At 43.2% G+C, this 28000-nt stretch overlaps 1 protein-coding gene across 1 annotated transcript in view; it reads right to left on the bottom strand.

Annotated features, from left to right (window-relative positions):
• LOC141110918 (sulfotransferase 2B1-like) overlaps nucleotides 1-28000 on the bottom strand; it is a 122608-nt gene that overhangs the window by 82656 nt on the left and 11952 nt on the right. The window contains exon 2 of the mRNA XM_073602710.1: nucleotides 19102-19243. Coding sequence (XP_073458811.1) covers nucleotides 19102-19237 — 136 coding nt within the window. The 5' untranslated portion in view covers nucleotides 19238-19243. The remainder of the gene's footprint in view (nucleotides 1-19101; nucleotides 19244-28000) is intronic.

Genomic DNA, 28000 nt, shown 5'->3' with positions numbered 1-28000 from the left:
AGAGGGTTTTTAATTACCGGCTGCCAGAAGAGTGGTGGAGAACACATTTGGAATTATGGCCAGCCGGTTATGCCTATTTCTGACACCCATCCATATGGCGGAGTATAAACTTAATCATCTAATCCTGGCGTGCTGTGTTCTCCGTAACTTTTTACGCAAACATTCTGCCAACTATGCTGGCTCAGTTGGGCCTGAGGCCGGAATTCTACATGATCCAACCCTGACGGCGCTTGAAAGTGGCCGTCCTGGCTTGCCCTCCCCGAGTGCCCGTGATGTCCAGTTAAGATACCTTGAGTTCTTTGCGGGTAGGGGGGCCATCAATATGCCAGACAATTTGTGAAGCATTTATCAAATAAAAAAAAGCTAATCTTTGGTGACATTTACTGCTTGTGTTTGTTTTAGCTGACCCTGACAGCAATGTGTGGAGTCCTGAAAACGGCGTGATTGTGTAATCTTATACAAAGCACTGTTGGGTGTTATTTACTAAAGGCGTAGACACTTTTTATACTACAAGTGCACTTGAAACTGCACTGAAATTGCACTTGTAGTGCAAAGAGGATTTGCCCTTAGGAAATAACCACCATTTTCTCAGAAAACAGCAATTACATCACCACAAAAGTGTTGTAGCGTTGAGACAATAATCCACACATTCTTGATTAACAAACTTTTTAATACCTGCACAATCACATGTGCATTTAGAAAAGGTTTTTAAAACAAACTAACATGTTTGTTGTATAACAATTTTTGGGGTGGCATTATCAAAAATAGAAATGTCCATTTACGATAAAACAGGCCTGTGTAAAACCAACAAGAAAGACAAAAATCTTGAACTTACAAAGTTCACATATGGTAAAACTTGAAGGCAATATCAGACATGAGTATTTAGGAACTGTGTTTGATATTGCGTTCAGATGGGGTGAAGTCACCCCTTGAAAAGCCAAATTTGGAAGATGCACACCAATTTACAAATGTCAACATGTGCTAGCTGCCATCACGGGGGATCAAGGGACGTGTTTTGTGGGAGCAACCCCTTCCTCACCGCTACTTTATTATTGAGGAAGGGGTTGCACCCCCAAAACGCGTCCATTGATCTCCCGTGATGGCAGATAGCACATGTTGGCACACTGTGTGCATCCTCCAAATTTGGATTTTCAAAACATCGCTCAAAAATTTTAAAGATTGTAGGACACAAAAAAAGAAAGTGATTTTGTGGGGGTTTTAAATTCGCCCCAAAACATCAATGATGTTATTTTTTTGAATAACATCATTGATTTTTTTCTTGAGGTTTTCCAATTCAAAATTACACCCCATGATCTCCCCGATCAGGATCTGGGCACTTTCTGATGTGAAAGGATCTCGATCCATAACATCACGATCACCTAAAAAGAGAGTAACCAAACAAAAACAGGTATCAAAATCTGCCAGCATCCATCTCTTACCTGAGTCTGTGGTCGCAGACACTCACCTGTTGTGGTGCCAATTTCCACCACATCTTCTTCCTCCTCCTGCTCAGCTTGTGTTTGGGGTATTTCCCCTTCTTCCAGAGGTGGGGGGGTCTCTGGTCTCCTCGGATGAGGGGTGTCCTCCGAGTCTTTTCAACCCTATGTAAAACAAAAATGGTATAATTAGCACACAGATATTTGATGGCAGAACTATAAATAGGAAACATTGCTTGGAAGTGGGGTACAATTGTCAATTTTAGCAGAGTTCCAAGATGTAGCTTTTTTAGTGTCCTTTGTCAACCTGCAATACTTTACCTGTTTTGTACAAGCTTCACAGATGGAGACCCCCCTATAGTATACACTGGAGCACCTGTGTGCCCCCCCCTAATAAAAATTGTGTTCTTGTGTCCCACACTAGTGCTCCAGTGTCCAGATGTGAAAACAGCTGCTCAATGTCCTCTCCTTACACAGAATCTAGTTTGCATTTCATTCTAGTAACAAAGCCATCTACACAACCAAATATTTTTCATACAAGTAGGCCCTAAAAAATGTAGGAAAATGCATATGGCCTAAACAATGGTGTTTTAAAGGCCGAAATAAAAATGTTTGATATGAACGAATAATGGTCCCATGAACATTAAAATTGCCATTTTAAACTGTACAACAATTAAGAAAAGCATATGGAGCAGCACGAACGTAATAAAGACAAAAAGAATAGGAACACAGCACAACTACTTACTTTTTTGCAGCACTCTCCGGATCTTTCTGTACTGCTCGGGCTCTCTTAATTTCAGGTCCGACCACCGCTTCCTGAGCTGATCTTTCGATCGTCGTACCCCGAAATTCCGGTGCAGACTTTTGACCACTTTCACAATGATCTTGGCCTTTCTGATATTGGGGTTGTGGTAAGGTCCATACTTTCCATCATAGTCGGCCTTCTTCAGGATGTCCACCATCTCCAACATCTCCCCAAAGGACATATTTGTGGCCTTAAATCTTCTCCTTCTGGATCGGGATGTGTCCGGATTCGGGCTTTCCTCCTCCTCCTCCCTGTAATTAGCACGCACCTGCTGTGTATCCGCCATGTGCTCTTCCCCCACTGTGCAGAACGAAAAGGGGTGGGGAATAGACTAGAAAGAACGTCAGGGGCGGGCGGAGTTACACGCATGCGCAGTGTGTATAAAGCGTACCACACGTGCGTATTACGTACGATCTGTGAGCGGAGGAAGGAGCATTGGAGGCGCCGATCGTAAGAACGAAGGTAAGAGACATACTTGTGCCTATACTGCTTCTACATTGAGGCCTATATTGTAACAAGATTAGTAGAGTTTGGCCTGACATTAGGGTTTGTCTTGTGTTGTGTCTTGCAGTGAAAATGGATATCTTACAAGATAATGACTTCATGGCAATATTCATTGACATGTTCAGGGAGCTGCCCTGTCTGTGGGAGATCAACCACCCACATTACAGGAACCAAACAAAGAGGAAGGCAGCGCTGGATCAATTGTTGGAAATTGTAAAGCAGGTGATCCCCACAGCAGACATCACATATTTGAAGATCCTAATTGGTGGCCTGAGGAGCACATATTTAGGGGAGCGCCAGAAAGTCCAGGATTCGCAGAGATCCGGAGCAGCAGATGACATCTATGTCCCCAGGATGTGGTACTATGACAGGCTGCATTTTCTGGCAGGCCGGACTGAACCCAGGTCATCACTCTCCAGTCTTCCTTCCACACTTCCTTCCCCCCCAGCTGAGGCTTCTGACGCCCAACCTGGGCCTTCCAGGCAGCAACATGTGGAGGAGCACAGATTGAGACAGGTATAGCATTCCTCTAAATATTGCTGGGTGTCCAATCAATGATGTTAACTAGATGTTAGTTTGGAGTACTAATTTATGATTGTGATTGATGATGCAAAAACTAAAACCATGTCCCTTTTTCATACACAGGGAAGTCTCAGCCAGGAGGTGGAAAGAGAAAGTGGCAGGAGGAGGAGTGCCCTAGAGGAGGCTGCCATAGGCCTCTTTTGGAGGGCTACAGAGGCCCTGGGAGCACCACACACCGTGGAGGATGACTTCGCTGCCATCATTGCCTCTAACATGCAGAGGATGGAGGAGGGACAACAACTCATGTGTGAGTCGTTAATATTGGAGGCTCTTAATAAGGGGATGAGGGCCCAAATTGCATCTGATACACACCTTTGTGAACTCACACATGGTCCTCTTCCTCCTCCTGCAGGTCCTCCTCCTCCTTCTCCTCCAGGTCCTCCTAGTCCTCCTCCTCCTCCAGGTCCTACTCCTCCTCCTGCCACATCTCCAACAGCAGAGCCACAGCCAGGAAGGAAGCGTGGAAGGAACCAGAAAGTGAGGACCCTGGATCCAGTCTGGTCGGCCAAAAGATGCAGCCTCTTGTGGTACCACAGCCTGGGGACACAGATGTCATCTGCTGCTATCCGGATCTCTGGGACTTCTGGACCAGACTGCCCTCCCTTACATATGGACTCCTCAGGCCACCAATTTTGATGTTCAAGAATTGATGTCTGCCCTGGGGGTCCCAGGCTTCGCTAATTTCTCCTGTTTATCCAGAGTTGCCTCCCTCTTTGGTTCTGAGCCCTTAATAAAGGAATTTTGGTTTGAATTATACTTGCCTATGTGTGTTTTACTTCAAAAAGGACAGTTTGTTTGTGAGGATTCAGGTACATTTCAAAAATGCAATGTGAAATTAACAAGGGACACCAACAACAATCTCCTTGAGATTAAATAATAAAAGATATCAATGGTGTTGTGGTAACTTGACACACAAAACACACACAAAAATAGTCTGGAGTAAAACTAAAAATAACATTAAACAAAGATCAGCCTTTGAAAAAATACAAACATAAAATCTAAAAGAAAAATGGCTTTAAATAAAAAAAAAAAAAAAAAAAAAATTTATGTCAGATGTGACAAATAACAATATATTCAGGGAATCCCAAGAAAAAAAAATAAGTTTGTGAGAAGTGTGTGTGAATATGAGCAGCAAAACTACTTAATTCTTGTCACATTATAAAGAAGAAGAGAGTGCGCTGTATTAAACCATTTTTAACATTGCAGCGTGACGAAAGTGCTGTATCCATTGCGAACGCTAATTTTACCAGACCGAGCTGTTCCGTGTCGGAATTTCTTCTGAGCATGCGTGGCACTTTGTGTGTTGGAACAGGCCAAACACGGTCGGAATTGGCGCGATCGGATTTTGTTGTCGGAAAATTTTATAGCCTGCTCTCAAACTTTGTGTGTCAGAAAATCCGATGGAAAATGTCCGATGGAGCCCACACACGGTCGGAATTTCCGACAACACGCTCCGATTGGACATTTTCCATCGGAAAATCCGACCGTGTGTACAGGGCATTAGTCACTCGTAGGTGTGCTAGTCGATTTTATTTTTTTATTTTTTGAGACGTTTTTTTCACCATTTCTGATTTATCATTTTACTAGCGCTGCATCTTATTCTATTACAATTTTATTTGAGTTTGTTATCGGACTTTTGGTGCTGGCAGCGTTAACCTTCGGAGTTTTTTTTTATTTATAATAATATTGTCTCTGACAGATCCAGCCTCTTCCCTTCCAGAGGTATGTAAAGTGTTTAAACTATTTAAAGCTGTTTCCTACTACAAGATAAATGCATACAAGTCCAATGTTCTTAGCATACAAATCAACAAACCTACTGAGAAATACTTGCAAACACACTTCCCTTTTAAATGGGTTTCCCCATCCATGCAGTACCTATGCATCTCCCTACCTTCACCCATTACAAACCTGTATTCTCATAATTACATCCCATTTTTGGCTTCATGCTAACAGGACCTTTAAAGGATTAGTAAGCACTACCCATCTTGGGTTGGGAGGGCAGCAGCCCTTAAAATGATAGTGCTGCCTAAACTTCGGTACATATTCAAAGCCCTCCCTATACACATCCCTCCTATCTTATTTACCTCTATCAAGAGATTATTTAGCACCTATGTCTGGGCACATAAGAAACTGCAGTGTGGAATAGGATTCTAATGACCCTGTACTTGAGCAAATAAAAATCTTTTGAAAGCACCCACCCATTTAGCGAGTTATTTCCCAATGTGTGTGCTGCCATGATGCGTCAGGAAAACGGAAAATTGTATACATACCTTTCCGTAATTTTCCTTTCCTGACGCATCCCATGGCAGCACACACATTAGGTTGTGACTCCACCTCCACAACCTGATAGGACTGGTTAGCTATAAGTTTTGAAGAGGAGTCCACCTTGCATTCTCAGTAACTATCACCTTAGAAGGGTGGGTTCTGTGTGCTGCCATGGGATGCATCAGGAAAGGAAAATTACGGAACGGTATGTATACAATTTTCCGTTTTCCTGACGCATCATGGCAGCACACACATTGGGAAATAACTCGCTAAATGGGTGGGTGCTTTCAAAAGATTTTTATTTGCTCAAGTACAGGGTATAGAAGAATTAGTCTGAATGATTGATCTCCCGAACTCAACCGTAGTTAATTGAGCCGGGTCTATTCTGTAGTGTGAAATGAAAGTGTTTCTGGAAGACCAAGTTGCTGCCTTGCAAATGGTTTCTGAGGACACTCTACAGTATGCTGCCCAGGAGGTCGCTACCGATCTAGTCGAGTGGGCTTTTAATCCATCCGGTATTGGGAGTAGCCGAATTTGGTACGCTCTTCTGATGGTTCTCACTAGCCAAGAAGCTATTGTTCTTGAGGAAGCTGCCTGGCCTTTTCTTGGGCCATGCGGTATGACTAGAAGGTTGTCAGTCTTTCTGAATTGTTTGGTAGCTTCTACGTAGGTGGAGATAACCGATTTAATGTCCAACGGATGTGGATTCCCTTCACTAGTAAGGAAAACTGGGAGATTGATCTCCGAGTTGAAGTGGAAGGTAGATGCTACCTTAGGTATAAATTGATCTGATGGTCTGAGGACGACTCTATCCGGGTAGAAGACCAGATGCGGTTCTTTGATTAGTAGCGCTTGTAACTCTGAGACTCTTTTGGCAGATGTTATTGCTACCAGGAAAGATAATTTAAACGTTAGATCCCATAAGGATGCTGATTCTAGAGGGAAGAACGGTTCTCTAGACAGAGCCTCTAGCACAATCGATAGGTCCCAGGTCGGAAAGGTTGGTTTTCTTGGTGGCCTTATTTTCAGACATGCTTTCTGGAATTGGATTATGAGCGGATCCACTGCCCATTTGGTTCCCGTCATTGCGGACAGTGAGGAGACCTGAACTTTGAGAGTGCTTGAAGCTAGTCCCCTCTCCAGTCCTAGTAGGAATTCTAGGACTTGAGAGACTGAAGGAGAGAGTGGGTTCCAAGACTGCTGCTGCGAAAATTCGGTGAATCTTTCCCAGATTTTGCTATACGTGTTGTTTGTTGTCACTTTTCTTGCCTGTTGGAGTGTGTTCACTACTCTAAGTGAGCATCCTTGGTCTAGTAGCCTCTCCCTTTCAATCTCCAGGCCGTTAGGTGTAGTCGTTCCAGGGCTGGGTGAAGGAATGGGCCTTGTGAGAGCAAATCTGGGGTTACTGGGAGCGGAAACGGCTCTTCTGTGTTTAGTTGTAAGATGGTCGCAAACCATGGCCTTCTCGGCCAGAACGGCAATACTGCTATCACTATGAACGTCGATCTCCTCAGCCTGGCCAGAAATCTGGCTATTAGGGGAATCGGAGGAAAAACATATCCTAAGTGGAAACTCCATGGATGATGGAGACAGTCGATCCCTGCCGCCGTTGGATAGGTGGCTCTCGATAGGAACCGAGGTCATTTGCTGTTCTGTGGAGTTGCTGCCAAGTCCATATCGGGGATCCCCCATTTGCGAGTGAGAAGAGCAAATACTTGGGGGTTGAGAGACCACTCGTTGTTTGATATGAATATTCGGCTCAGGTCGTCCGCGAGTTGGTTCTGTACTGCTGGGACGTATATTGCTTTGAGATCCGTCAGGTGAACTTGAGCCCATTCGATTATAGGACGAACCTCCTCCATGAGTGTGTTGCTCCGGGTACCTCCTTGTCTGTGAATGTAATTTACAGCCACCATGTTGTCCATGCGTAGGAGAACGTTTCTTCCTGTAAGAAGTGGTCCGAATGTTAGTAGAGCTTTCCAGGCGGCTCTGAGTTCCAGAATGTTTAAAACTATACCCTGTGGGTGAAAGGACCAACGGCCCTGTGCCCCTTGATGCTGATAATGTGCTCCCCACCCCTGGATGCTGGCATCCGTGGTGATTATCTCTGGTAGTGGCGGTATTATGGGACGGCTGCGTGATAGGTTGCTGATTCGAGCCCACCACCATGCTGACTTCTTTACTGCCGGGTTGATCCTGATCCGCTGGTTCATTGATGACCCGTTCCACTGTTTTAGGAATGAATTCTGGAATGTTCTTGAGTTCCACTGCGCCCACTGGACCATTAAAAAGGTGGAAGACATTGAACCCAAGATACTTAGACACGTTCTGGCTGATAAGTATTCTGCTGCTAGGAGTTTCTTTATTTTCTGTATTAGCGGATCTATTTTCGCTTGAGGAAGACCTACTGTGTTGGAACTGGTGTCTATCTCGGCTCCCAAAAAAATGATTCTTTGTGCCGGAACCAGGTTGCTCTTTTTCCAATTTATTATCCAGCCAAATTGTTGGAGTGTGGAAATTAATATTGTTTGATGTAGAAGCAGAGTTTGTCGGCTGTCGGCTAGGAGCAGTATGTCGTCGAGATAATGTAGGACTCTCAGTCCTTTCTCCCTCAGCTGTGCTATTAGCGGTAGCAAGACTTTCGTAAAGGTCCTGGGAGCTGTTGATATTCCAAATGGGAGGCTCTGAAACTGAAAATGTTGGTGGCCTATTGCGAAGCGTAGATACTTCTGGAAGGTTTGGTGCACGGGTTTATGCAGATAGGCGTCGGACAAATCGACCGAGAGCATCCAATCCTTTGCTCCTATTGCTAGCAGTACTGATTGCAGGCTCTCCATTTTGAATGATTCGACTAGAATCGATTCGTTGAGACTTTTTAGATCGAGTACCTGTCTTTTTTGTTACTAGAAAAAGAGGAGAATAGAATCCTGTGCCTTCCTGTTCCCGTGGAACCTCTACGATTGCCTGTTTTTGTAGTAATTCTAGAATATACTTGGTTAGAAGCTTTCGTTTCGGAAGGGAAGACGGTAGTCTGGTAACTCTGTAGAACTCTCTGGGCGGCTTGTGTTTGAATGTCCATCTGTGACCCTCCTGGATGGTGGAAATCGTCCAGGGGTCTCTTATAAAGTGTATCCATACGTGAGCAAACAGCTTCAACCTCGCACCCACTATTGCGAGTTGGGCTTGCGTGCCATCAAAACGACTTTTGTTGATCCCCTGAGTTGGGGTTTTTGGGCTTCTGCACCCTCACAAAGGCTGGTTGTGGGTTTTGCCAATTCCGCTTAAATTGTTTACCTGGCCTATAAGACCTTGCTTCTCGATATCTTTCGGGCAGATGTCGTCTGAAGGGTGGGTTTTTTTGCTGTTTGGGTCTCCTATCTGAGGTAATGAAGCCCGATTTACCTCCAGTAACTTTCGAGATTGCAGAATCTAGTTTAGGCCCAAATAGGTTTGTTCCGTCGTATGGGACTCTACACCAACTGGATTTTGAAGTCGCATCTGCGACCCATGGCTTTAGCCACAATGCTCTTCTGGATGTTACTGCCGCCAACATTGCTCTCGCTGAGGATCTTATGATGTCCACCGATGCCTCTGCCACGAAGTCTCCCGCCAGGCTGAGTTCCTGTAAAGCAGACGTGATCTTTTCCCGCTCCGCTGCTTCTAGTAATAATTTTTCGATGTTAGACGACCAGCTAGAGATGGCCCTACCGACTGCAGCTAGTATAACTGCTGGCCTGCAGGCCCCTCCTGCCGCTGAATAGGGTTTTTTAAGATCGAGGTCTATCTTTCGATCCATTATGTCTCTAAAGGTGACGGCATCTTCAATTGGTAAGGTTACATGACGCGCCAGGCGCATTAGTGATGAATCAACCACAGGTGCTGCGATGAGAGGATTTACCTTTGGTTCCCTCAGTGGGTAAAGCTTGGCTAGCCTACTATTTAGCCGGGATTTTTTATCTGGCTTTTGCCACTCAACTCTTCGAGCTCATCGATAAAGGGAAAGGTTTCGGGATCTCTTTTTAGGTTAGGAAAGTATTTCCTTAGTTTGCAAGAAGCGTCTTTTTCTTCCTCCCATCCGATCGCCTCCTTTACTGCTCTCGCGAAAGGGTCTATTAATGCGAAGTCGAAGGAAGTGGGTACTAAAACCTCCTCCTCCTCTGGTGAATCCTCTTGGTCCTGGGGCTCGTAAGGAGTTGAGGCCGGAGTGGATTGTCCAATTGATTCGGATATTGCTACCTGCAGGATAGATTCTTTTACTGTTTCTCTTATTATGTTGGATGCCTGCACTGCGTCAGCTTCCTTGTTGCGGGTTGCCTCTTCGAAGCATGTTTGGCATACTAGTTTGCCAGGTAGCGCTTGCGCTCCACAGACCCAGCATGTATTGGCCGCAGGGCGGATACACTGCTCATCTCGCGGTTGACGAGAAGATGTTGAATCTCTATGGTGGGAGGATCTTGAATGACTTCTTCGAGAATGAGAGTGTCTTGAAGGTGAACGCTCTTTTCTTTTAGAATGCGATGACCTTGATGACCTGCCGGAACTACCAATATAAGGTGGTATTAGTGGCAGTGCTCTCTTTTCTCTTCTTCATTACTTACCCATTATGTTGCCCCCTTACCTTGTAGTCCGTGAGTGGTCTGCTGTGGCAGCGGCCTCCATAGGAGAAAGTAGGGTGTGTCTATGAAGGGAGAAAGGAAAGGAAAGGAAAGAATTCCCCATTTTTTTTTTTTTTTTTTAACATATATAATAACAGATAACAGAGGAAAAAAAAGTTTTTTCTTTTTTTTTTTTTTTTTATCAGTGCTAGGAAGAGAGGGAGAGAGAATGGACTTACCAGCAGCAGGGACAGAGATTGAATAGCAAGGCAGCAATAACTGGGGCAGCATTGGTGTAGAGGGTGTTCTCCTACCCTCCAAGCAACCCCAAATGACAGAATTGCGGTTTTTAAATAGACCGCCGTCGCTGCGGTAGTGACGTCATGGCCGCGCATGCGCTCTAGCTGTCCGCGGCGTTCGGCGCCATTTTGGGTGCTGGCAATTGACCAGCAAGGCATCCAAGCTGATTATGTCATTTCCTGGCGCCGTGAGTCCGAGCCGGCCACCATGATGGGACAGGCAAGGCAAGGGACTACAGCGCCCAGCGGACCCGAACGAAGGTACAGAGTGGGGAAAACGAAACAGAATGAAAATAAGAATGATTTACTATAGCTAAAGTGGTAACCTACCAGGTGGTAGAGAGTGGAATTTGAAAGGTAAGAGGTGGAGACCGCTGTGCACTTTTAAAACCTGTTAAAGGCTTTTGAAAAATATAATTAGGACATACCCCTGAGACCACCAGAGTGGGGTTCCCTGAATAAAGCTCGTTTAGAGGCTGTACAGTCAGGGCTTCCAGCTAGGAGAGGCTTGAACCTAGCTGGGGTGAATCGGCAAGGGGTTTCCAAGCTGTAACCAGTCGATCCATCCAGGTGAGGAAAAAAAGGAGAATGCAAGGTGGACTCCTCTTCAAATCTTATAGCTAACCAGTCCTATCAGGTTGTGGAGGCGGAGTCACAACCCAACGTGTGTGCTGCCATGATGTGTCAGGAAAGATTATTATGCAACAGTGATCCTAGACCTAGATCAACGTAAAGGATAACTCCACTTTTGTGGGGAAAAAAGTAGCAAAAAATGAAAAATAATATAGCGTATACAATTGGGACACAAATCATATTGTAATTAAATCTTATTAAAGATTAACTTTTCTTTTAAATCTGCAGTTCTGTAATTTTCTGTAAAATGCTATGCAATATGGCTACCTGGAGGTGTTCTGTACACAGAATGTGTACAGAACGCTCCCCAGATATGTCATTTCCTGCTTGTGTGATTGGCTCACTGATTTTCCCAGAAGTATGCACTAAGATACAAGTGAGAATTCAGGCATCCCCTGCAACAAAAATGTCATACTCCCAATAGGAAATCACATCTAAAGGGATGCTGACCCTGCAATTTTCCTCATTAGAGTCCTGCAGGTGCTGCAGTTGATTGATAATTATGAAACCACTCCAATTAGACTCACTGAGCACACAGGCATAGGCAAACATACAGAGATTTCTTCAGAATAACAAAAGGTAGGAATCTGCAACAAAGTTTGTTAAAATCATTGCAATGTATATAGATCACCCAGAGGGAAAAGTTTTTTTTCTCAACAAATGTGGAGTTACTCTTTAAACACTGGTTTAACCCCGTATGTAACAAGCAACGGTGGGACATTGAACAGAACTTTGTCTCTAAGGGAGATTTAAATACACCTTCTATATGCCCATTACATCTCCAACAAATGCTTCAAGACAACTCACCCAACAATTAAAGCTGCAGTGCCCCCAACGCTACAATGACTCCTGTTTCCCTTGAGGTTTTTAACTTTATTTTACCCCAGTTTTCCCTCATCCCTTGGAAAGCAGTAAAATCCACATCTCTTGCAAATATACTACAACACAACTTACTCCCCCCTTTTGCAGACCTGCCAAGGGTCCACGCCATACCATCTCAAGGCCTATTTGGCTACAGACAAATGTCATCCTATTTAAAGGAAAACTCTATCCCTTCTCTATACATACACAAAAAGGCTTGGTCATTCTGCATGTCTGCTTCACCTGTCACAAAGGGAATCACAATACAACCTCTTACAATCTAAAGATATAATAGTCAAGTGTTCTGCTCTCCACAAAGGGGAAGGGAACAGGAACTATACATGTTATTTAAAAATGATCAATGGCGATGGGCCATCTATTACTGTAAAATTCTACCTCTATTAAATGTACTAATCATTGGGAAGTAGCCCAAAAGATCCACCACATTTGGTACCTTACTCCAGTCTAACTAGTAAAGTTTGCTAACCAAGATGATAATAAATGCTGGTGTGGTTGCAATCAAATTGGGTCTCTACTCCATGCCTTGCGGGAGTGCCCACACATTCGCAGCTTTTGGAATAAAACATTCTCCTTACTCTCAGACATAACAGGATGTCTAATGGCTCCCACCCCAGCCCTGGCCATCCTTAGTTTGGGAATTAATAAGTTCCCACACAAATATAGGACCGTAGTCATGCACATACTTTCTGCTGCAAGATTATTTATTATGTGCACATGGAGACGAAACTGGGCGGCTAAGGTTACTGATGTTAAACTCCAGGTTAATTTAGTTAAAGGATATGAAGAATGCTTGGCAATCCAATCACATTCATACAAAAAAATTGTTGACCCAGATGAAGTTGCGAGGTGTGATGTAACGCGTAGGGATTGGCCGGGATAGCCACACACCGGAAGTGACGTGAGAAGGCGTACAACAATGCCAAATTTGTTCCCTGTCTTGTTTTTAATGCTTTTATGTAAGAGTCCACTTTGTTTTATTTTAATAAATTCATTATTTGGCCCTGACATATTGCACTATTGGAGGCTTCTGTATTTTGTCCCCCATCTCTCACTGAGGTATTCCCTTATACATATTGGGATATTGGAGTGAATCAATGCACCCATAGGAGGAACACCGAAGGGTCTGCCCACCCATGGAGGATAGTAGAGATCTCGGATGTTGACTGCTATTTATTCGTACCATTAAGGTTAGAGTTTTGGGAAACTATAATATTGAAGAAGCCATATTAGGACAATATATGGACACACTTATCTGTCAACTACATGTTCAAGCTTTGACAGCAGCAGAAGTTTTATCCATTTATTTGTTCACATAAGAGAACTTTATTATTATTTAATATCATTATTTATTTTTGATTAATTTTTCACACACAGTGTCATCTCATTGACATTCTTTCATTTATTTCTTCTAATTTAGGATATTTTGGAAGCATTCACTATATGTGATTCACCATCACCTAACTCATTGCATATTCATGCAATATCACATACTGTGCATTGTCATTTTATGTAGATGTTTCATAAAGACACGTTTATTTATGTATAGTGTTACAATTTATTTAGTATATATACTATTGTCAATCTATGACAGATACTGTTTTCACCCTGTACTATGCAATATAATTCAATAAAAAACATTGAACATAAATAAAATATATTAATGTCCATCCAGTGACCACACCTAAAATATTAGTCTAATCAGGACCGGTCTCATCAATGAGTTGACCTGTCGTGAAACTCTTATATAATTCATGTAAGAAATGACAATAAGGTCAGTGCAGTCTCTATACAGGAAGTAGCATGGTGTAATCCTCCTTCAAGGCTCAGATGGTAAACATAACTTCACACACAATAATGACAGATGTGCATCCGATGATAAAGAAAGGTAATGGGCACTCTTACCCCAGGGTGTGGACCCACATACCAGCGGTGGTGAGTCAGTCAAGCATGGAACAATACCCCACGATGGATCTTCTAGCCAGGATTCCTATAGACCAGGTAAGGCATGACGGCATCCACATCCAGGGAGTTTCATATGGAATGGTAATCATCCGAATCCCAGAGAAGAAGGTATGTTACTTATTCCTTGCTCCAGCAGGCTTCCACTATGCTGTGTGACCAGTTCTCAAAGCCTCTTCTCTTGGTGTTTTTTTCGGCAGTCGCACTCTGACATTATAACGTTCAACGTAGGACCAGCATGAGTGTTCCTGGCTGGGCTGCCTTCCCACCGGTTATTCGTGAACTGACTTAGTCATTGTTTCAATACAAGTTGAAACAAAACAATGTGACTATGATATGTCCGTATGAGCTCCCTCTCTCCTTTTTTTTTGTTAATGTACGCATTTTAATATATCCACATATATTTCATTCACGTACACATTTAGTAAATGTTCTTCCCTAGAAAGTGTTTTTTGGGGTAAAATTATTCTCTTAGCGCTGCATTTTTTATTTTTCTCACGGTTTCAAAATCTTTATCATTGTTGATGCTGGCTGCTATTAGTTTGTTTTTTTTTCATTGGTAGCGCAACTTTGTTCAATTTCTGGTCTCCTTCCTGATTGGCTGAGACAGCTGCGAAGTTTGTGATCAAAATCAGTAAGCCAATGGGAGAGAGAGAGGGGGCAGGGCATGTCTGAATGGATTTACTGAGCAGCGGCTTGCGTGCCCCCATAGCAAGCTGCTTGCTGTGGGGGGCACTCGGCAGGGGAGAAGGGCCAGAAGGGCCGAAGAGGTACCTGAGAATAGGAGGATCTGGGCTGCTCTGTGCAAAACCACTGCACAGAGCAGGTAAGTGTAACATGTTTGTTATTTTTAAATGAAAAAAAAACAAGGATTTAGAATCACTTTAGTGGCCTTTCTGGAAATATAATAACAATCCAGTGATTTCTGTTGATGTTACTAAATAATGTGCTCTATACAAAAAGTAGTATCAACCTTACATTATAGTTACCTGTCTGGTTTATATATGCAATATATGCAGTATGTTACTGCTATATGTGGAAAACTACTTCTGTAACACTTTTTTTCTTCTCTATCATATTGTGAACCATTTTTTCTTTAAATCAATAAAGATGAGTCTTCAAAAAAAATTAAAAAGGTATATAAACCCCAAACCAAAGACTTGTGATTAGCAACCGGTTGTTTCCAAAGCATTATCCTGTGCATCTGACCTCAGCTCTTCTGGAACTGAGACAACCTCCCTATTTGTGCTCCCTTCCCACCCTAGGGCCCCATAGTGGGCTGCTATATCTCGAGTTACACTGCTACCTTTAGTATAACAATAGTTAAATAGGTTGTAAACTCTTTAAAAAAAAAAAAAAAAAAAAAAACAAACTGTAAAGACAAAGGCATAATGAGCTAGTATGCATCATATACTAGCTCAATATGAAATACTTACCTTAGAACGAAGTCCTCCAGCGGTGCCTGCACACCACTGAGGCGGCTGACATCTTTCCTGGAGTTTATTCCAGGCTCGAGGGCTCTGGCGCTGTGAGTAGCCAGAGCCGTGTTGCTGTCACTCTCGCGTATGGGAGCCACCGTTCATGGAACATGGGTTGAAAGGAACAGCACCCGTGGCCATTCTTTCAGAGCTTATGCGCCTGTGATGTCACTGGCTGTATGTAATATAAATATCTCCTAACCGTGCACTACCTATAGGCAGGGCTTTTTTTCTCAAACAATAGGTGCTGGAACTTAAAGTGGGGTTCCACCCAAAAAACAAAAATACCTGTAAAAAAGTCTAAAAAAAAAAAACAAAAAAAATTTGGATATTTTTTTTTTTTTCACTTACCTCTAAATGCCTGTTGCTAGGTGGTCCCTCGTAGTCTGCCTGTTCCTTTGCCTGGGCTGGTGACATCACTTCCCCCCAGGCAGAGGAAGGGCTCCGCTCTGCTCCCTCCCTCCTGTCAATCATCTGGGACCCAATACAGGTCCCAGGTGATTGAGCGGCCAATCACGGCGCGCAGCGCCGCTCGCGCATGCGCAGTGGGTGCCAGGCTGTGAAGCCACAGCCCGGCGCCCACAGTTGAAATGCCGGCGCCGACGAGCGGAGGGGGGGGACGAGCGGGGCTTCGATCCCCCGCATCGCTGGACCCAGGGACAGGTAAGTGTCCAATTAAAAGTCAGCAGCTGCAGTATTTGTAGCTGCTGACTTTTAATTTTTTTTTTTTTTTGACGGCCCCCCTGGGTAGAACTCCTCTTTAACCACGGCCCCACAGAACCCCTCCCCCTACACACACCCTCCAAATCATATCAAATGGTGGGTGTGTTCAGTCAAATTTCACGAAAACAGTAGGAGGGTCTTAAAGGGGCATTAAATACCAGGATTTCATTACATACAGAGTGCAGAGCTGTCACTTGTAAACACAGAAACCAGACTTCTGTGTTTACAAGTGATTGTGGTGAGCAGGCACCAAAGGGTCTGAGCCAGAGGTGGTGGAACTGAGTTCCACCAAGTTCCCCCTGAACAAAAGCCCTGCCTATAAGTAAGCCTTATTATAGGCTTACCTATAGGTAAATGTCTGCAGAGGAAGTTTACTTCCTCTTTAACAAACATATTTTACAAAAAATATATATATTTTAATAAGCAAGGAACAGTAAAATTGACCCACAACGCTATACTTATCAAGCAGTGTCAGACAAACCAACTGGTAGCAATCTGTGGCTTGTCGGCTGTGAACATTATAGTGTTTAAAGAAATTATATATTGATTTTTTGTGTGTCCACGTAATAGCTTCTTCCTTTGAAACGTAAAGCGGGCCACAGATTTTCTTTCTGCAACCATGGGCTTCAGACAAGAAAATTGCTCAATCCCCCCTTCAACACAGTCAGTGTTCTTGGGGGAATCCCTCCTGCGGAGCTTTGTGTGGCATGGTGGTGGGGCCCCATCAGGCCCATTTGGATCTAGGGGGAAGCTGCTGGCAGTGCTGGGGTGGCATGGTACACTGCACTGCACACACAGATTAACTAACTAATTTTGTTAGCAGTGGCGTGCACCTGCTGTCTGCAATCTCCAAGTTGTCATCTTTGCCAAATGCTGGTCTTTGCAGCTTGACCTGCCGCCCAGCTGGGAGAACCCAGGAGTGTGTTCATAGGACTGTCACTGTGCTGTGCCGATCCTGTTACTCACTCGCACAAATCCTGCGAGTGAGATATTGATGGACACAGGAGTAGGAGTAGGAGTGCACAACACAGTGTGTTAAATAGGCCATGGATTCTGCTCCACCTCCTCATGATCCATTGTATCCCTGCTTTGCCTGCCATGGCAGCCCGCCTATACTCCACCCCCTGATGTGCACACATACAGCACTGGGAAAGGGCTCCCTGTGTGTATGTGCAGGTGTGAAGGTCAGATTCTAAACTGGAGTACACACACACACACACACTACCATCAGGTGCATAGTGCTAGATCCTGGCTGGATAATTGGTGACACTCAGGAAATAATTGCTTCCTATGAGTCCCATTCTAATTGCAACGCAGCAGATGACTGCGCTTCGGCATGCTGCAGTAAAATGCAGTAAACTAATAATCTAATAACAAATCTAATGATTCTATCAACTATTTATACCTTAATTCTTGAGAGTAGATGCGCAAACTGGGGCAGGCTTGTAGGGGCCCTCAGTGCATTACTTTGTCAAGGGACCAATGCTGCTATTAAAGGCGTTGTAAAGGCAGAAGGTTTTTTATCTTAATGCATTCTATGCATTAAGATAAAAACCTTCAGTGTGTAGCAGCCACCCCAGCACCCCCTAACACTTACCTGAGCCCCATCTCTGTGCAGCGATGTTCACGAGTCCCTCGGCCATCCCTGACTCTCCCTCCTGATTGGCTGAGACACAGCATCACGCCATTGGCTCCCGTGGCTGTCAAAGTCAGCCAATCAGAAGAGAGAGGGGGCAGGCCCGAGAAGAGGAGGATTCGGGCTGCTCTGTGCAAAACCCCTGCACAAAGCAGGTAAGTATAACATTTTTTTTTTTTTTTTTTTTTAAATAATAAACGAGACTTTACAATCACTTAAGGATGGCCCTGGGCATGGGAACCCATCCCTGCTGAGAGAAGACTAATTACTGCTAGCGGATATAGCCTCTGGCCATAATTGAACGTGAAAAAACAACTTGCTGGTTGTATCCAAGTCGATCGATGAATTGACTTGGGTAGAATCAGCCTGCCAATAGATGCTTTTAAACTCGATTGGTCCCTGCTGAGCAGCTGGTGGCAGGAATGAATAGGAAACATTTTAAATGCTAATGATATCTTAGACCCTGACATGAACAAAAGGCTATGTACAGAGGAAATCCACATGATCTATATCCTTTTCTTCATGAGTGGTCTACAATTTGTGTCTGTTGAGGACTGGGGGCTCCTTAACCCCTTCCCAACCAGCTGCCGCAGTTATACTGCGGCAGGATGGCACTGCTGTGCGAGCCGTCGTAACTGCACGTCGGCTCTTTAAGACGCTGTAGCAGGCACGCGTGTCCCCTGAGCCGACACGTGTGCCCAGTGGGCGCCATGACCGCCGTGCACCCGCGATCGCTCGTGACAGAGTAAACACACAAATCCCTGTTCTGTCAGGGGAGAGGAGACAGATTGTGTGTTCCTACTAAGTAGGAACAAAGATCTCTCTCCTCCTCTAGTCAGCCACATTCCCCCCACAGTTAGAACACATCTAGGGAACACATTTAACCCCTTGATTGCCCCCTAGTGTCAACCCCTTCCCTGCCAGTGACATTTATACAGTAATCAGTGGCTATTTTTAGCACTGATCGCCATATAAATGAGCTCCTGTGCTCCTGGGAAATGTAAGTCATCATTTCCTAGGAGTCAGTGGGCAGGACTGTGTGAAAAAACGGCGTTATTTCCCAACAGCAAATGACGTGATTTAAGGTGGATCTATCTATGTTGCCATAACAATGGGGCGGGACCTTCCTCCATAGACGCCCGTTGTTATGGCAACTTGATAAACAATCGGCGCTACGGCCACCGGAGCATCTCACATCTACATATTAGGAATATGTGGATGATTTACCGATGGTCAGATGAAATATTTCCTATATATGTAGATTATACTGCATATGTGGTCTTTGATGGCATATTATACAATACCTGATTTAGGATATGTAACAATGTAGACATCATCATCTTGCACTTGGAATTCATTTTCTGCAAAATTGAGACTTTCTTGGCTGTAAGATCCAGGAGAGAAGTTCACTCCTTTATATGTAAAATATTTAACTGACATTTGTATCTATGAATTATAAAAAAAAGTAGTATTTGTTAAAACATCGAAATATATCAATATAATGCATTCAGCAATTATAGAAATTTAAACCCTGCCCCTATAACAGATGTGACCTCCACCCTCACATACACTATATTAGCAAAAGTATTGGAATACCTGCTTTTACACGCACATGAACTTTAATGGCATCCCAATCTTAGTCCATAGGGTTCAATATTGAGTTGGCCCACCCTTTGCTACTATAACAGCTTCAACTCTTCTGGGAAGGCTGTTCACAATGTTTAGGAGTGTATCTATAAGAATGTTTGACCATTCTTCCAGAAGCGCGTTTGTGAGGTCAGGCACTGATGTGTACGAGAAGGCCTGGCTTGCAGTCTCCACTCTAATTCATCCCAAAGGTGTTCTACCGGGTTGAGGTCAGGACTCTGTGCAGGACAGTCAAGTTCTTCTACCCCAAACTTGCTCATTCATGTCTTTATGGACCTTGTTTGTGCACTGCTGCACAGTCATGTTGGAACAGAAAGGGGGCCATCCCCAAACTGTTCCCACAAAGTTGGAAGCATGAAATTGTTAAAAATGTCTTGGTATGTTGACGCCTTACAGAACACCTATGGGACGAATTAGAGCGGAGACTGCAAGCCAGGCCTTCTTGTCCACATCAGTGCTTGACCTCACAAATGTGCTTCCAGGAGAATGGTCAAACATGCCCATAGACAATATGTCATACAAAACATGTCAGTCATGTAAATATTGGATATAAATATAAACTGCTGAATGCAAAGTGCAAAATAGGAAAAACAAGACCAGTGATAAAAGTGAGTCACTGAAAAAAGTGAGTTCAATTGGGGCTGGAAGCCAAAAAATAGTAATAACAGTCCACCCTTGGATGTGAAATGAAACAGCCACGATCATAGACAGAACACCAGGGATGGTGTGTCCTCCACCTGGGGTGAGGGGTAAATGCTCTTAACGGATGTAGTGGGCTCACATGCCAGTGGCAGTGGGTCAATCACGCTCAGAAAGCCAAGGCATGGAACTCCGGTGTAAGACCCTGGAAATCTTACGGAGGAAGATGGAACTGGAACTCGGATTAGATTAATCAGGGTGCAGGCAGTGAATGCAAGACACTCTCATCAAGAGGAGTATGGAGATAAGAAAGAAAATGCCTCAATTGAAGTCCATTGGGACAAAATGCGTCGGCCCTGCTCGTTCAGTTCCCAATCCCCACACTGTTTTTACTTGGTGATCACAATTTGTGCACATCTATGCTTTGAAGTTTGTACTTTTAAAATAAACCCATCCATTTTGACCTACACCATATGGAGGCATTTTTCTTTTTATCTCCATACTCCTCTAGATGAGAGTGTCTTGCATTCACTGCCTGCACCCCTATGCTATGTCTATGATCGTGGCTGTTCCATTTCACTCCTGAATCCCTTCCAAGTGTGGACTGTTATTATTTTTTTGGCTACCAGCGCCACTTGAACTCACTTTTTTCAGTGACTCACTTTTATCACTGGTCTTGTTTTTCCTATTTTGCACTTTGCATTCAGCACTTTATGTTTGTATCCAATATTTACATGAATTGACATGTTTTGTATGACATATTGTACTTTATATGTTTCATTGTCACCTTTGTATCGCTACACGGTTTACCACCACTGTTTGAATATTGTCAATTTTGTGTTAGCTGCTTTATCTATTAGGGTTAGCGCAGTAATTTCACACATTTTTCATTCCCATATACACACTCCTAAACCTTGTAGACAGCCTTCCCAGAAGAGTTGAAGCTGTTATGTCAGCAAAGGGTGGCCCAATTCAATTTTGAACCCTACGGACTAAGACTGGGATGGCATTAAAGTTCATGTGCCTGTAAAGGCAGGCATCCCAATACTTTTGGTAATATAGTGTATGCAAATGCTAGATAAAGAGGGGCATATAACTTCCATTCATGCCTTTGTTTTATTGGAGAACAGATTTTCAAGAACTGGTTTAACCAATTGCTTACAGGGCACTTAAAGCGGTTGTATACTCAAATTTGCAACTTTCAATGTAATCATGTCTCCTAAGATCCCCAATCTATTGCTATTATTAATTTTTTGCCTACCTGTTTCCTTCCCGTTTTATTGCTATATTCCCGACTAATGACGTGATACGCGCATGCGCCGTATCATCGATAAAATCCGGCAACTCGAGACCCTGCCGGAAACATTCTTGTGTATGTCGGGGCTGCGTCATTTCCTGTTGTAGACGTCAGCCCCGACATCCCGACGTCACAGGGTGAAGGAGACAGACGGCGAGACTTTCAAAGAAGAAGAATAGAGAGCTGCATGGCTATGTTAGTGCGCAGGATTACCACTACGATTAGGTACTGTGGGCGGAAGTATTTATCATAGCAAATGCGGAAGACCACAGTGCAGATGGCGCCAGCGAAGAGAGAAGATAAACGGGGACAAAATAACATATAACTAAAGTAAGATAAAGATTTTATAAATACACATAGTGATCAATCGTTTGGTAATTATGATGTCCTTTATAATATTAGTAAATTTTAAGTAATTTGGGAGGGTTTACTACCGCTTTAAACCCCCTTTCTATCCAGACCAATTTTCAGCTTTCAGCGCTGACGCACTTTGAATGACAATTGCGCGGTCATACAACACTGTACTCAAATGAAATTTTTATCATTTTTTCACCACAAATAGAGCTTTCTTTTGGTGGTATTTGATCACCTCTGCAGTTTTTACTTTTTGTTAAAAAAATTAAAAAAACTGAATTTTTAAAAAAAAAAAAAAATTTTAATTTTTTTATATTTTGTTATAAAAAATTTAAAACGGGTAATTTTTCTCCTTCATTGATGTACGCTGATGAGGCGGCAGTGATGGGCACTGATAGGCGGCAGTGATGGGCACTGATGGGTGGCAGTGATGGGCAGCATTGCCAGGTGGCACTGATTGGCACTACAGGTGGGCATTGATAGGTGGCACTTGTGGGCATTGATAGGTGGCACTTGTTGGCATGCGAGCCGGTGATCGGCTTTTTTTTCTACTCACGCTGTCAGCGTGAGTAAAAAAAAAAAAAACGATTACCGATCTTTTGTTTACATCATGTGATCAGCTGTCATTGGCTGACAGCTGATCACATGGTAAGGGGCCGGGACCGGCCCCTTACTCGGATCGGTGATCAGCTGAGTCTCAGTGACTTGGTGATCACAGCGCGCTCAGGGCGCGCCCTGCAGGGAGCGTGCACAGGGGAGGCCGTCATATGACGGCCTCCCGGGAATTCAGGTCCGCGCTGTGGCCGTCATTCGGCCATAGCGCGGATGTGTAGTGGTTAAAGAGTGGCATGTTTTCCAGTGAAATGAGGGCAAGTTCAATCATCACCAAAAGACTGAAGGGTTGTTTTTTTTCAACTCATGAAACCATCAGCTATGCAAACATCAACCCTTGATGAACGAACCATCAGATGGCTCAGGCCATAATTGCAAATGGCCAATCCACTGAACATCAATCATCAGAAGTGTACAGTGTAGTGCTATACCTGTAGGGACTACTAAGTAGATGCCAGGATCCCTTTTCCCAGTAGTTTCCTCAACTACACAATTACGATCACTCTTCAGACTCATTAACCAGTCTAGGGGTATGGGTAGTGGGTAATGGAAGGATACTCCACTAATACTTAGTAACAATTTGAGGACCTTGAACTTTCTCTTCAGAACTGTGAGCCAAGTCCTTACACATACCGCTGATGGACAGAGCTTTGTAATAACATTTCGAGGAGATGAATCTTCCTCCTTGGATATTCAAGCAATATTTTTATTTTTCAGAATCATGCCAAACAGTACAAAGAGAATAGCATTAGGTATATGTAGCACTACCCCAGCAGGAGCCGTTGGTGACTGTTGGTTATCTCCCACCCTGCACAGCCAGGCACATGAATTTCTCAATCATTCCTGAGACAAGAAGCAGTCCCTGCAGCTTTACAACACCTAGGACCAGCTAGCACTGATGGTTGGATCCAGCAAAATCTCAGTTAGATCCTTGTGAATGCACTTTGCAGGCTGGACCTGCGGGCCCCTTTGGTGTAGCAAAAAGAGAACTCTTTGATGCAAGCTGTCCTTCTCCTGTGGCTACTGCTCCCAATACCACCTCCTCAGGCACTGCCAGCCCGCCCGGCTGCAGCTGCCCTTTCACTAGCCCTCCTGGCTACTTCTTTACAGTCCTCCCAGAATGACTCTGTATCCATCCCAGATTGCTTGCCCCCAGTCCCTTCAGGCATGCCTTTCAGTCCTCTGGATGCAACACTCACCAGCCCAGGTGGCAGTGTCCTCCTGCTATCCTCTCCTTGCTCCCGTGCCTCCTGGTCAGGATCCCTGTGTGTCGTGAATAGGGGTCCCTGCAACACCCGAGCCCAGGCCTGAGTTCTCTCAAAGGCTCCGACAGCCTAACACTCCATCTCCATCTTCCAACTGAACTCCACACTGCCCCACCTGGACTGACTCTGAGTATTTGAAGGGGCCTGCCCCTTGCCAACCCTTCCATTGGGGATTAGTCAGGGCCCCAAAACACTCCAGGTAGCTCCTCCTAGACTCCTCCCAACTACTTTTAGAATCTTCTCCAAGTTTCCAGATCGCAGGAGAAGTCACCAGAGAAGCTGCTGATGAGTCATCTAGCCTACCTGAGTCACTCAACCAAACCAAATTAACACAGCCTGAAAATGCACCTACACTAACAAAAGACATCCTACTCTATCACTCTAGCAATGCTAGGCGGTGCTACAGTTACAATAATCATAAGCTGAAGACAGCGCACTCAACCTTAATAAACCACCCAGTCAAACAATAAAATTGAACGTAGCTTCCCTCTAACAGGAAGTCAGATCGCAAGCAAAATTAGCAACATCAAAGAAATAAGAAATTTAGAGGAGGCTTTAAGCAATAGAAGGTACTTTAAGTTAAAGTAGGACTATAGCCAAAACTTTTTTTCATTTTGGATAAAGCAAGGGAGGGTTAAAAACCTCTGTCAGATTGTTTTATGGTATCTGTTTCCCATTGCAGAGATTTCCTTTTAATTCCTGTCCATTAGTCGACCAGGAAGTGAAAGGAAATCCCAGCAAATTAGGGGAATTCCTTGGGGACCCCCAGGTCACCAGAACTAGCATCCCCATTGGAAGATTTCCCCTCTATTACTTTTCTGGGGACAACCCAAAATTTGGGATTTTCTTTACAGGACAAATAGAGAGGGTGAATCTCCTTAACGGGGACAGCAATAGAAACTGATAGGGGTTCTAATCCTATTCACTCTATCCAAAACTAAAAAAAAAAGTTTTGCCTTTAGTTAAACTTTAATCATACAAACTTGAAAATATATTTTTCTTTTTAACCGCTTCCTGTCCGCTGTCAGTACATATAGGTCCTTGGACAGGAAAGGTAATATCTCAGTCATCACTTCAGCTGCAGAGACCAAGTTTTCATTTTTTAGTGGCAGCGATGTGATTCAAGGTAAAAGTAATCCGAGCAGCTATAGAGCCGCTTGATCACTTTTACAGGGGGTGGAAGGGGGTTCCAGTTGGGTTACATTCACTGAGAAGAGAGAAAGAAATGGAAGTACCCACCTCTTTTCTCTGATGTCAGAAACCAGAAGCAACGAGGATTTCATCACTTCCGGTTTCAGTCTGTTGTTTACAAGGCATTTTTGGCTTGTACAAGCGTCTGAACAAACTGATCTCAGTTTGATCAGATGCTTTGGAGGCCAGAGGAGAGATCTGGGGTCTGAAAGACCCCAAATCTCTCCATAAAGAGGACCTGCCACGGCAGTTGCTATCACAAGGGATTTTGTTCATACCTTGTTATAGCAATAAAATTCAATTTAAAATTTAAAGGTACAGTATCAAAACATGTGAGGTATCGCCAAGAATATCAGAGCGAGAGAAAGAAATCTAGCGCCAGACCTCCTGTGTAACTCAAAATTGATAACCTGTAAAGGCTTCCAAAGCCTATGGAGATTTTTAGGTACCATAGTTTGTTGCCATTCCACGGGCGTACACAATTTCAAAATGTGTCATTTTTTTATCTATACACTGTATTCAGCATAACATCATATTTACCGTAATATCTTACCAAAATGGGTATTATATTGTGTCTGTGTTCACTAAAACTCATTAAATTGTATTTTTTCCTGAAAATCTGAGTTTGATAAAGCGCTGCACAAATATCATGCAACATAAAAAATTGCAACAACCATTTTATTCTCCAAGGTCTCTGCTTAAAATAAATATAATGTTTGAGGGTTCTGAGTAATTTTCTAGCAAAAACAAAATTTTACATGTATAAGAGAAATGTCAGAATTTGCCTGGACTGGAAGAGGTTAAAACAAAAACAATACATGCAAACACATATCATTGATTATAGCCATATAATATGAAATAATCAAAAAATATTTTTAATGATATCCATCACTTTTTTTATCATCCCTATATAATGGAGTATAAAGTATGTTTTGCTTTATACATATTGAAGTATATTTTATATTATAAAGCTTGGTTTTTATGATTCATCCCAATTTTATAATTCATGTGGAGGTTTAGAGAGCTACTTATATAGTGTATATTGTTATTATTATTATTATGGGATTGTAGGCAGGAATGCCTGGACATAAATGAAAACTCCAACAATTTCTTAGTAAAATTTATTTTATTTATTATTATATTTTTTTTTTATAAAACTTGGCCGCGGCATATATTATTGGTTTTTAACCATATTCATAAAATATTAAATTACCACACATATTTATTTCATCATTTAAATAACTCAATACGCCAAAACTTAAGCAAATACAGCTCAGCCACTAAGACTCAAGCTGGAAAACAATCTGTCTTCAATATTAATTCACAAAACTGTCCCCTCTTACTTAAAAGCAAAAGGGACCCTACCACATAATATAGCCACGACAAGGGCAGGGGAGGGATGGAAGTTCCGCTGTTGATCCTCTTCAAACGACTGGCCCCGGACCCCACGGACTAGCCCTTTATATAGGGACCCCCTGGAATTCCAGAATGTTCCAGGGGGTCACATGACCCTAAATGACCTATCCTGAAACCCTAATTTGTTCCATGGGTCACATGACCCCAGCTGACCTATCCCAATACAAAAGGCTCCAGAATTCTAGAAAATTCCAGGTCAGCTGATCTTGGAAAACCTATCACAGGCTTTCCCGCTATTTTCCACAGCGGGGAGCCTGGAAACTGCTTACCACAATTCCATAAGCAAAAGGGGGGCCTTAAGACAGGCTTACCCCCTTTTCCCCATATGGGATTGTAGGCAGGAATGCCTGGACATAAATGAAAACTCCAACAATTTCTTAGTAAAATGTATTTTATTTATTATATTATTATTATTATTATATATATTTTTTTTTGGGGGGGATAAAACTTGGCCGTGGCATATATTATTGGTTTATAACCATATTCATAAAATATTAAATTACCACACATATTTATTTCATCATTTAAATAACTCAATACACCAAAACTTAAGCAAATACAGCTCAGCCACTAAGACTCAAGCTGAAAAACAATCTGTCTTCAATATTAATTCACAAAACTGTCCCCCAAAAGACAGGTTGGGGTTGCCTCAACCCCATCTGTCACAAACCCCCAGCACGCGCCCTTTTCAATACAAGACTGAAAAGCAAGATTCATTATGTCCAGGCCAATGTCAGATAAGTGCACCCCATCAAACCTATAAAGTCCCGCAATCCCACCTTCTAAAACGACATGACGGTAAGAAAAACCCAGAACAGGGGTCATAATTTTTTCGACCGCCCTGTTAACCCTCTTCCGATCCTTTTCAAAAGGCCTCAAAACAGCAGAATCCAGCCAACGTAACCTAGGGATAATTTCAGAAAAGATGATAACCAATCGCGGGGAAGACATTTTAATCAGATAGATTGAATTCCGAATACTAAATATAAGATCTAAAGTACGCATTTGACCCACATCATTCCCACCCAAATGTAAAATTAAAATGCTAGGGGCAGGCCATGATAGAAGAAGTGCACTAAATTCAAATAATAACTCCTCCCACAGCATACCCCGTCTGCCGAACCAAAAAACTTGAAACTTTAGAGGATCCAGACCCAGGTTGGAAGTATAAGAACGAGCAGCTGCACGTTGATGCGCCCAATAAATGAAAAAGTGTCCAATAATCCAGACCACTCCAGGCACACCTAGAATAATTCAAACAAGAAAATTAGGACGGACATATAGTTTAAAAGAGTTTGACTTCCACCTTCCTAAACTCTTAATGCGACCAGAACCAAAGCCTAATTTAGCCGCTTCAGTGGCAGCACCGATTCTGAAAGAGTGTGAGGAGATATGCATGTTAGACAAATGCAATGATTCGCAACATCTGGACAAGTTACTATTAAATTGGAACTTCGTGAGAGGGGAAAAATCTTCATGGATAAAGAGAACCCCTTCCCTATGAGGACGAATAGCCAAATAGGACAACATCCTCATCACAGGGCAAATAGGTGAACCCGGACAGGCCAACAAATGTAATCAAGTACCTTTCCCGGTTTGATCCGTTTTGCTAGATCGAATAAAAATCTTTAAAATAGTATTTGTCAGAACAACATGTTGCACTTGCAAACCAGAATGGCTTCTTTTGCTCACAGACACAATTTCAGAAATCCGTAATGCCGCAAAAAAGGCAAACGTGAAAACGGCATTGAAAAGAATAGCTTCAAAAGAGGAAAAACACAA

This window comes from Aquarana catesbeiana, linkage group LG10 (assembly GCF_042186555.1).
Source record: "Aquarana catesbeiana isolate 2022-GZ linkage group LG10, ASM4218655v1, whole genome shotgun sequence".
Taxonomy (NCBI): Eukaryota; Metazoa; Chordata; class Amphibia; order Anura; family Ranidae; genus Aquarana; species Aquarana catesbeiana.
The sequence above is the reverse complement of the archived record's forward strand: the minus strand, read 5'-3'. Positions and strand labels throughout refer to the sequence as shown.